Below are 12,311 nucleotides of genomic sequence, written 5' to 3'. Positions count from 1 at the left end.
CTGTGTAAAAAAAATTAAATAATTCTGCTGCACACATAATTTTGTTTTTGAGCAACATACAGACTATTAGCAACAGTAGAACTAGTTTATTTTGTATTCTTTGATGGTTGGTTCCTAAAAAAAGAAAAAAAGAAAAGTCTGACATCTTTATTTCACCCTAAATCTGTAATTACAGTTATTTCATTTTTAGATTGTTAATAATTCCATCGTACATAATCATTTATATTAGATCATTATATTTCATATAATTGAGTTATATAATAAAACATACACATAATTTTGATTTAATAATAACACAATTTGAGCAAAACAGAATGTTCTGACAAGCTTTTGTGAAATTATACAACGTAAACTTTTTTTCTTCGGAATAGTTTGTGCTCATGAACAGGAGTGATCTGCCTGCTAAAAAACCGCATTTTCTCTGGGTCCATCTTCAGCATCTTTGGCTTGTGTTACGGGCGTTAACAGACTTCATATTTTTCACAATAATTACAGTTGGAAAATGATGCATTGCAACGCAGTTTCTGAAAGTCCAGAACGGGCGTTGCAATATGCAAAAACCGTCCTGTTTGCCTGATCGGTAAAAGGCCCAAGTAATTTCTACCGTCTGAGCACCGTCTGCATTACGTTATTTCGTCATCAAGAGGGCTGCGACAGTAGCGCAACCCTGTGGTACTGGCGCATTGTCGAGCCTCATCCATCCTTGCTCATCTACGTTTGAGGCTACTTTTAAAAGCTCTGCGCATGTGGTTGTGCACGAGACGTAAAGGAGATGTTGAAGTGTACCCGTCCTTAAGTTTCACCATCCTACCACATATACGGACCGCTCTGCTCGCACCAAAGAGAGGAGGAGGGGTCAGTGTTACTCTCTACACTGCACTCAGCCTGAGGGATCCTACTCTTTCAGTCATTGAGAGACATGGAACAGCGCATCCCGCAGGAACGCTATAATGGAAAATATTAGTGGTTTAGAGCGGTGAAATTTCAAAACCGCAGTATACCTTGAAACCGGGAATTGGCCTATGCCCTAGTTGTTCCTCTTTTGGAAGGCAGAAAACCACTAGTAGTTTTCTCGCTTTCACAACAAACGTGTCTCCACGCCATGGCGCTGGGGCAACAACGAGAATCAAAGGTACGCCTTCTTTCTTTGCATGAACATTTGGAATCGGCCGTTATGCAAATCTTTCCCATTGTGATGTAGACATGTGGTGGATTTTTTAACCCTCTGGGGTCGACTACCGGCGGATACGCCTTTTGTGGCATATTCTCCTGAAAACACTGAGAATATCTCTAACTTACACTTTCAGTTTGTTATCGTACAGATAAGAGCAATACTCCTCGAATCTGTGAAGGGTCTACTTTTATTTGTATACACATAATAACAAAGAACACCCAACTTTGTGCATTTATAAAATAAAGAAAACCATCAGAGTGCGCTGTCTACCGCCTTGGTTCTATGCTGATATTCATGTATAAACGCGTCATTAAAAGTAACTTCAACTCAGCAAATAACTCAACACGAGAGACATGAGGATATTACTATAGAATCTTGTACTGTCCTTTTAAACTGAGTATCTTATCACAACACAAATTTATTCGTGATCAAGTATCCATATGAAAACCACAGCGAATGTCCCCCGGTCTTTCAACTTCTCCCTTTATTTGGTCTAATTCGCGCCACGCCCCGCGGCCGAGCCTCTATTGATATTACAATCATGCTACTTGAAGCTTGTGTGGTAACAGCCACTCACAGCAAAAAAGCAGCGAAACTGTAACTTCACTTTTTTTACATGTTATGTGTTCACTTTACTGTGATAGCTATTCTCTGTTCCCAATATAGACATATATGTTATAACTATAATATTGCATAGCCCCACAATACAGTACAAATCCTGCTTGTGTTTTTAAAAAGAATGTAACTACAGCTTCTGGTTCCATGAATATCTTGCTCTGTGTAAATATTTTGAATGTGTATACCCGTCATTGGTGTTTGCGATCATCTGAGGTAAATGTATCAAGCAAGCAGTAATATCACTGATCTCAATGGTGCTATGTGGTAATTGTGTTCTTTTTCCCCCCATTAAAGTACATTTGTAGGACCTGCCACTAGAGGGCGCCTACAAAACAATAACAATTGGCGTGGTTTGGATGATGCTAAGAAGGCGCGTGAAGGATGGGCCTTGTTGTTCTTTTACCCACCGCTGACTGCCATCAAAATTGGCGTGTATGCCCCATAATTACTGACTCTTGTTGATTCGTTAAATACTCATAACGTTTTTCTGTAAGATACAAATCAAAACAACTCACTGTCGAGTAAAACACAGCGAGATCGCTCTCTACTAGTTGAAGTTTGTCGGCCAAAGCTCCTCTCCATCTCAGAAAATGCAAACCGTATTGATTCCTCGATCTTTCTCATCCTCTTGTCCCAACCTCTTCTTGGGTCGTTTGGTTTGGCCCTAACGCTTTATGTTGACGTGAGCTGTCCTTGTCGACAGAACAGCGCAGAGAGAACCAGTAATTATGTTTCCATAAATAAGTAACCAAATCCACCATAAACGTCAAGAAGTTCAAATGGAACTCCTTGAAGCAAGCTAGGGTTTGCTGGAACTAGACACTACTTCTTCCGCAGTTTGTCCACGACCTGTGTCATGTGGTTTCTACGTCAGTAAAGGAGGTCAAAGGGTAACGAACTTCATTAGACAGGCGACTGCACTGCCCCCCCCATGTCACTGTTTAGAATTGGGTAATTTTTTCATTCAATTTCCAGTATTTGTAAAACTTAGAGATATTTTTTGCAATCAAGCTGGACAAAATATAAACACTATCCTAGTGGTTTCTGGATATTTTACTGCAATTCTTACCATTGTACCTTTAATTCTACTAGTACTAGTGCCATCACAACATGTTAATAATGCAGTTTATTTGCGTAACATCTGCTACTTTTTAATTCCTATAAGGAACCCTGTTGCAAAGAGAGCCATGCAAATAAGCAGCCCACTCAGGAACGGAACACAGCAAGACCAAGCGCGGCCCACACTCCCATTCTTTCAAAGTTCCCTTTACAAAATGTTGTCCTCAGCGCCAATAAACATCTCTTTTGAAATGCCAGGTATGTGATGTTCATGTCTATTTTTCAACATGCCACAATACCATTCATAACTTTTGAACAGTAACGATTTTTAATGTGTAGTTTGTAAAGATTCTCTTCTGCCACCAGGCCTACATTTATTTGAATACAAAATACGAAGGTTGCATTTGCTAAAGCGTAAAATTTGAACTATTTTTATACTACTTTAAATAACGGCTTTCTCTTGAATATATTTGAAAATTTAATTTATTCCTCTGTGATCAAATCGAAATTTTCAAGCATCAGACTCCAGTCCTTACTCCCAGTGTAAACAATAATACACTATACCATTCAAAAGCTTGGGAGTCGCAGATATAAAAATAAAACTTTTATTAGCAACACAAGTATGATAAATACAATAATCATGATACAACAATGCTGTTCTTGTAATTATAATCATACAAAAAAACTTGACAAAAAATGTAATCTCTTTTCAACTTAATAATAATAATGAATTAATACAAGTAATAAGAATTTTTTGTTTTTTTTTTTTTTTTGAGTAGGCAATCAAATATTAGAATGATTTCTGAAGGAACGTGTGACTGGAAGTAATGATGCTAAAAATTCAGCTTTGAAATTCAGCTTGATTGTTCCTAATAAACTGTTTACCTGCACTCGCACGTGATCTCAGTTATTTTGTGGGTAATTAAGTATATTCAAATAAACTACACACCATAACAAAACTAACTTGATTTGTCCTCCACATTCTTTCTTGTACTACTTCCCTCTCAGTCACAACTGAAAGGCTCATTATGGAGCTCATTATGCGGGGCTTTGCTTTTCATGTGTCAATTACCTCATGTTCATGGTCAATTATTCCTACTCGCATATGCCTTTCGAAACAAAAGTGTATTGAAAATTAATCATCTATTGTTTTCTGTGAGCGCGTAAACAAAATGATTTTCACATCATTGTTGAAAAAAAAATTCTATGCATCAAGGTCCATGTTTGACATTATTTGTGAACAATGTCTGTATGTGTTTTATGCCTTTATTTCAGTAACTTCAAATTGTAGTTTTTTCACGTAACCATGCATAAACCTTGTTTTCCTCAAAACACAATCATGTACATACATCTATGTACATAACCGTAGACATTTGGGGGCAGTTTAAACTAGGTTTTGCTTATTTAGCACGCATATTACTAGAGATTAACATTTATTTAGTACTGAATCTAAGCACCTATTAATGAGCCTTGTTCTACATGACTTATTCTACATACCCTAATCCTACGACTACCTAACTTAACAATACCTTACACCATTAATAAGCCAGAAAATTAGAGAGTTTATTCAGAGGAAAATCAACTTTAAAGGTGCAGTCTGGTAAATTTTTAGCAGCATCTCTAGCGTGAGGTTGCGATTGCACCAACAATCAGTCCCCCGCTCACGCCTCCCTTGTAGAGCACTACGGTGGCCGTAGATAGCGGAAAGATGTCGTTGGTACAGACGCAAGGCAATGAGATTTTTTACAAAGGTAATAAAGGAATATTTACTAATTTTCAATAATCGATGGTATTGCGAATGTTAAGGTACTTGTTTCATCATTTTGTCAGTGTTATTTATTTCGCTAGAAAAAAAGTGACGAAATGCGCTCATGATGAATAGCAGTTTTGAAGACAATCAGGCTCTGTAGAAACATGGTGGTGACTTCTGTAAGGGTGACCCTCAGGTATGTAGATGAATAGCTCAATCTAAGGTCTAAAACATAACGGTTCATAAGTACGGTCTTTAATACCCCTCTGAAAACCTGTTATGTGTATTAGAGTGCATTTCTTTTACAAGAGATGGTTGTAAATTTTACACATTGCACCTTACATTGAATGATTGTTTTCCATTATTCTAATAGTTACCAAGACTTACTCACTTGTGATGGGGGGATGTGGATGGGGGGGGCGTGTTGCACAGGCTACGTGTGAATACATGGAATTACGATCATAACTAAAAATGTCACTAGCGCATTCGTGTGGGTGTAGGATAGGGTTGGTCAAATCTGATCCAGACACGTATAAATTAAGGACAGTAAGGAAGCAGAACAAACTCCTAACAGAGGAGACTCACACATGGCCTATGAGACAGCGGATCATGAGATTCACTATTGCTTTCCTGCCATCAACGCGTTCATCCCATGTATCAAGGGAAAAAGCTCCAGACCTGAATCCAATATCATTATATGTTTTTTTTCAAATTGCTTTCCTCCGCATGACTGGTGTTTCGGAACCTGCTGGGTCATCTCCATCTCTCTCATCTCTCACTCAAGAAGCTCCACTCCAACCAACCTAATCATTCCTCTCTGGGCTGTTCGCTGACATGCTTGTTGGACTGTGATGCCATAGAGGCCTCAGGCTAGATTGAGATCTGCTGGTACTTTGTGGACACTTTCTGCGGACATGTTTCTTTTGTGTAACTAACAGGGCTGCTCATTTAGCATCTCTTAGTAACTTAGATTTTTAAATTGTCTGTCGTTGATCGCTATGTGGCTGGTTGTCACCCTTTACTGTACACACAGAAAATAACCATGACTAAAACCATTTAATACGCATCTTTCTGAGCTGGGTTTTCTCCTCAACTTATAGCACTAACCCTTTGTACTTTCACTAAGAACACATGTTTATGGAAGTGTCTTTATGATGGGTTTGCTTGGAAAGTACACTGTCTTGATCATGTGTTTTATTTTTCCTTGTATCCTGACATATCTTTATATTTGAGGATTTTCTATTTTGTGCATCAGCAAGTTGAAAGTGAGTAACACCCTGATGAGGGTGGCAAATTCGTAACTGAGAGTTCAGTGAGAAGGAAATCGAAGAGCAAAGCTGCTCTGCACATTGGAATAATTGTCACAGTTTATCTGCTTTGTTGATTCCGTACTCTATCTGTTCCATATCAGCAGTTTTCTTCTTCAACAACCTAAAATGCTTATTATGGGTCTTGTATATAACTCAGTCTGAATCCTATGTCTATGGTTTATTTTTACCCCTTGGTTGAAAGACAGTTAAAACTTACTTACACTCTGAAAATATTTCATGCAGCTCCTCTCCTGGTCAATATTTTTTTTTTCAAGGGGGGGGGAAAACATCCATTGTAATTAAAGAGTGATAAATACCACATTCTGAAACAATTGACCAATTGTCAATATTGCTCAGAAAGTTCCATAAGGCTACCTGACTTATTTATCCTAAAAAGGTACATAGTGGTCACTAATTTCCCTCCAGGCATTTAATATTTAGTCTTGTTTCTATTGAATATCATTAGCTTTAGTAATTATACGATGTTGCGGTGTTTGTCTGAATTTAACAATTAAGCAAACTTATTTTTACACAGTTTTAAGTGACATATGTTCAACGTTGTGTTTTGCGATTAGCTTATTAGGAAATTTAACTTAAATCATTCAAATAATGTAATAAATGATAAGATGATATTATGTACTTTATGCTTTCACTTTTATCCAGGCTAGTCAATCTGTCTGATATAAATCAAAACATAATACGACCCACCAAGAGCACCAGTCATATAGACTACTGTATATTTAGTGTCAAATGTATTACTCATGGTGGTTCTCACAAAGTGAATACATAAAATGGTTACAGCACAACACCTCACGCGTTGCACCTCCCATTCACATATGAAAACAAGCCACTTCAGATTCATCAAGAATGGCATGATGCATAGACTCCGGTGGTATTATGATTAAGTTACATGTATCTATCTGTTACGTTTCTCTTATAGAATGCATTCTTTATATAATCACTCTTTATTGGTTGATTTGTTCTTTATAAAAATACATAGAAAAATCAATGCAAAAGGTATTTTTTTATTTATGTTTTTTTTTAATTGTTTTAAGTCTGATTTTCTATTCAGTTAAATGTACTTTATTGGCATAGTTTGTGTGTACATTAATGTACAGATGTGGGCCGGATCTGGGCCAACACTATGTTTGCTGTCTGGTTTACCAAAGCATGTCACAAAATGAATAATTGTGATTATAGTAATATACAAGGCAATAATCTGAAATATTAAGATTCTGTATTCCCAGACAGCAAAATAGTGTTGGTCCAGATCCCGGCCCACATCTGGGGCCCGCATGAAATCCAACAACTGCTTGCTGTCTGGGTTGGGTCTGGGCTATATAAGGCTCAGGTGTGGCTCAGATTTGGAGATTCTGGTTTACTTAAGGCTGCTGAGAATTGGCACCAATAATAAAACCTGTTTTGGCCCAGTTCAGGGACAGTTCAGGGTTGATTAACTGGCTGAGATTCGGCCCGGTTATGGCCCATGTGTGGCCCTTGTCTGTAATCCAGTTCTGGGCCACTTCAGGGCCGTCATTCTTTGCGGCACTTGGGCCGAGGGAAAAGTGATTGTGTGGCCCGGATCTGGGCCAGAAGACATTTGCTATGTGGGTACCCACACTACACACCAAGGAGGGCCCACCACCTCAAGCACGCCGTTCCCACCGTCAGCACTCAGCTCCTCAACATATAACAAAAAAAACAAAAATAAACCAAATTAACCACAGATCATCATTTCACACCATAAATCAAACTAACACCACAAAACCCCCCCAAAAAAAAAAATAACTTTACCAATAATGACAATACTAACAAGGCAAACAAACGACAACAAAGAAAATTAAATAATGATAACCTAACATTACAAAAACAACAATAATGCTAATAAATGAAAAACAACAAAAAAAGTGAAATAACTTTACAAAAACAGTAATACTGATAAATGAAATAAACAAACAAATGAGACAAATGAAATAAACGTTAAGAAACAAAGACACACAACCCACTTAAACGATCACCATTGAATCACATAAACACATTCATCCGTGGATAACTGAATCTGAGGGCAGATACTCAGTCGGCCACACAAGGGGCCTATGATGCAGTGTCTTTGAAAGATGAACTCAGTCCGGTAACTTTGACTCGGCGAACCAAAGTTCGCACATAGGCGAGACGTGCATTAACAGCACGAAGCAAAGCAGCAGCTGCCCCAAGGCAGGCCACAAACACTTCCTTGCTATAGCGGCTATCCCTAAACACACAATAATAATAATTCTATTAAGCTACCACCCAAATAAGGCAACCACATAGCCCAAATGGAGAACACTTACCTGAGCAACAGCACGCTGACACACCAATCTCGCAGGCAATGCGCGAGTCAGCAAAAAAATAACACGTTATTCCATTCAATCCGATGGAAAATGGGGTAGCCGCAACACAGCAAGGAATTCTATAAACAATCGGAATCCCACATAAACCACAAGCAACCTAGCAACAGTACAACATTTGCAATAGACCTCTACATACCTGCGACACCACCACAAACTGGCTGAACCAAAACAACACGAGCCTCCAGCATCACGCACTGCTAGGGGGGTACGTTCGAGCTATAACCTCCTCCTCCTGACATGATTGGCCACCAAGAACACCACGAGCCAATCGCAAACCAAAAAAAAAGGATGAAAGCCATTGTAACAAAATGGGGAGGAGGGACTGAATTCAGTCCATCCTGCCACACACGCTCGGCGCATGGGGTGGTCGCATAAGATATAATGAAGGGAGAAGTGAAAGACTGGACATCGCATTGTTTTCATATGGATTACTTTATCACAGAATATTTGTTTTCGATAAGACTTGCTCAGTTTAAAAGTAGACATGACAAGCTTTCTATATATCTATGTCTCATGTTTCTGTGTTGATTATTTGCTGAGTTACAGTTAATTTTAATGACGCGTTTCTACATGAAGATCACGCAGAACCAAGGTGGCAGACAGCGCACTCTGTTTGTTTTCTTTATTTTATAAATGCACAAAGTTTTGTTGTTATTATGTTTGTATACAAATAAAAGTAGAACCTTTACAGATTCGATTGATGTATTGCTCTTACCTGTACGATCAAAACTGAAAGTGTAATTTAAGTTCTTTTCGGTCTTATAAGGAGAATATGACACTCCAGAGGGTTAACTATATAATACTATATATAACACACATATCAGTTAAATTGCTATCCTGAGGCTGGTTTATACCAGAGTATACCCTACCTGTCAGGGAGTCATAACAAGCACCTCAGTTTCCACCCACTACACTCACCAGATCCTAATCACCTGATTACTGAGCACCGCCACCTGTCAGCACTCATCAGCAGCACTATATCCTTGCAATCCTCCTGCACACTCACTGTCTGGTCTCAAATATTCCCTGCTTGATGAACCTGACTCTGACTTGTGGGTCTCCATCACTATAGTTACCTGTTCTCTCTGCTCCTTGATCTCCACCATCCCGGAACTCCACCGTCTCTCAGTGCCTTCTACCTCATGGATCCCCTGGAAAGGAATGGGACATTACCTGCCAGACAAGCCCCAAAGGACTTTTCCCACACCCCACTCACTCACCTTTTTACCCCTTGCTCTGTGTTCAATAAAACCTGCTGTTTTTATCTTCACCTTACCTCTGTGTCCTGTGTGTATCTGCTGACACTACCATTGTAAGTAGTGTTATAATGTATAATATTCATACATTTATTTGTAAAAAAAAAAAAAAAGACATGGTAACACTTTATTTTAGGGTATCTTAACTAGTTGCTTATTAGCATGCATATAACTAGAATATTAGCCATTTTATTTGTACTAATTAAGCACATATTATAGGCACAATATTAAATTTTTTGCTACTAGAGGGCACGTATTCAAAAGACACAAAGGCGTAGTTTGTTGCCGTCACTGAGTGTGGAATCATGGGAGTTGTCATCTTCATTCCCATAGCTGACGCAATCTGACGGGACTCAGGAAGAAATAATGTTCATGGATGAGCTAATGCATTAAAGATTTATTAATGTCTTAGTATGAAGAAGAGTGAGGTGGAAAGCCATCGAAGTGAAACAAGGCCCCTGAACGAGCGTGACACAGAGCTTTTATTATGCCACAGTCGACCTCTTCCGCTCCTTCCGGTCATGTGGATGTGGGGTAAAACAGCACTTGAAAGATCTGTTATAATGCTACACTGTGCCGTCGTCACCTGTCTAATAAACTGCAGAGCATATTAAAGCATCTTTTTTTGTTTGTTTTTTTCCATGTTCTACAAAACAAAATCGGAAATCGAGGGTGAATGACGTCATTGATCACTCCGTGTCACTAGTTAAAATGGCTTATTTCTCTGGATTTATACATTCTTCAAAACATTTGGGATAGTGTAAGTACACAAGTCAGCAGAATAAATAACACTATTCTAGTGGTTTTTGGATATTTAATTTTTTTTTTTTTTTTCATATTGTGCCTTTAATACCTTATTCTACATAACCTTATTCTACATCCCTAATCCTACTCAATACTTAAACTTAACAACTACCTTACTAGCTATTAATAAGCAGCAAATTAGGAGTTGATTGAAGGAAAAGTTGTAGTTATTTGTGAATAAGTGTTTCCTATTCTAAATTGTTACCAAAGAAGTCACTATGGACTACTGTGTGAATAAATTAATACATACAATAAATAATCAAATGTCATTATGCAGCATCAGAGTGGGTGGTAGATGAATTTTTCAGCCTGATCACTGACACTGTATAAATAAAAGGGCAGTAAGGAGAGCAGAACAAACCCCTAACAGGAGGAGTCTCACACATGGCCTATGAGACAGAGGATCATGAGACTCAATACTGCTTTCCTGCCATCAACTCATCATGTATCAAGGGAAAACACTCCAGTCATGAATCCAATATCATGTATATGTTTTTTTCATTGCTGTCAGCGTGGACTGTGTTTCTGAACCTGCTGGTGATCATCTCCATCTCTCACTTCAAGAAGCTTCACACTCCAACAAACCTGATCATTCTTTCTCTAGCTGTGGCCGACATGCTCGTTGGATTTGTGATGCCCATAGAGGCCATGAGGCTGATTGAGATCTGCTGGTACTTTGGGGACACTTTCTGTGGACTGTTTTTGGCAATAACAGGGCTGCTCATTTCAGCATCTCTTTATAATTTAATTTTAATTGCTGTTGATCGTTATGTGGCTGTGTGTCACCCTTTACTATACCAACAAAAAATAACTACAACTAAAACTTTGATTATCATATGTATCTGCTGGATGTGGTCTTCAGCATACAATATTTCCTTCATAACAGATAACAGATATTTTGATCCATCAAGCAGAACATATGGGTGTTATGGAGAGTGTCCCTTTATGATTAACTCTGCCTGGAGTATGACTGATCTGTTCTTGTCCTTCCTATTTCCTTGTACTGTGATTATAATTTTATATCTGAAGATATTTTATGTTGTACATCAGCAAGTGAAAGTTATAAACTCGCTGATGAAGAGTGGTAAATGTGTAACAGAGGGTTCAGCGAGGAGGAAATCTGAGAGTAAAGCTGCCCTGACATTAGGAATCATTGTGAGTGTTTATCTGCTTTGCTATATTCCATACTATATTTTGTCTCTAACTGTGAATACAGTAATTTCTTTGAAAATAGTAAGATTTCTTTTATGGATTGTGTATATTAACTCAAGCCTGAATCCTCTGGTCTATGCTATATTTTATCGTTGGTTTAAAGTGTCAGTTAAACACATCTTAATCAAAATATTTCAGACAGCATCCTCTCTCATGGACATTCAGAGCTTATAATAGATGATAATTGTTGTGAATTTTTGACCCCCTACTGATAAAGCACAAACTAATGTTTAAACCATAAGTCCTAGTCATGTGTTTTGTTGTTTCTTGTCATGCCTTTGATGTTTATACTGTAGATATATAATGATTACTAACAATAATCAAGCAAAATTTTTAATTTATGGCTCAAATTAACATTTGATTGTGCTGTAGTGTGTACTGAATTAAATAAATAATATACAAATTTCTTCAGCCAGTTTGTAATTTGACAACACCATCAATATGTTAAATATCTCAGAAACTCTATTTGTTTATTTCACACGTTTAATACACAATTCAGTGGAAGATCATCTCAACATCAGTAATACATGCAAAACATGAATAATACTAATTATAATTGTGTTTCCGAGTTTTCACATCAATGATGTATTCTGACATTATAGTAAAGTGTAATCCAACAGAAAGAAGACAAGTCCTTGTATTTGACAGGTCAACCCACGTGACTTCTTTGAGAGAAGCCTACCCACAGTTACATCTTAAATCTTAAAATATTTCACCCTGCATCCAGTTTTATTGACA

The 12,311-nt window shown here is 37.9% G+C and overlaps 1 protein-coding gene across 1 annotated transcript; it reads left to right on the top strand.

The window, feature by feature from the left end:
• Positions 1-10,730: 10,730 nt before the first annotated feature.
• Positions 10,731-11,787, top strand: LOC109073187 (trace amine-associated receptor 13c-like). Its single transcript, XM_042765749.1, has one exon. The coding sequence runs from the start codon at positions 10,746-10,748 to the stop codon at positions 11,745-11,747; it is 1,002 nt and encodes a 333-aa protein (XP_042621683.1). The 5' UTR covers positions 10,731-10,745; the 3' UTR covers positions 11,748-11,787.
• Positions 11,788-12,311: the final 524 nt, after the last annotated feature.

The sequence above is a fragment of the Cyprinus carpio genome, chromosome A10, assembly GCF_018340385.1.
Source record: "Cyprinus carpio isolate SPL01 chromosome A10, ASM1834038v1, whole genome shotgun sequence".
Lineage (NCBI taxonomy): Eukaryota > Metazoa > Chordata > Actinopteri > Cypriniformes > Cyprinidae > Cyprinus > Cyprinus carpio.
The sequence above is the reverse complement of the archived record's forward strand: the minus strand, read 5'-3'. Positions and strand labels throughout refer to the sequence as shown.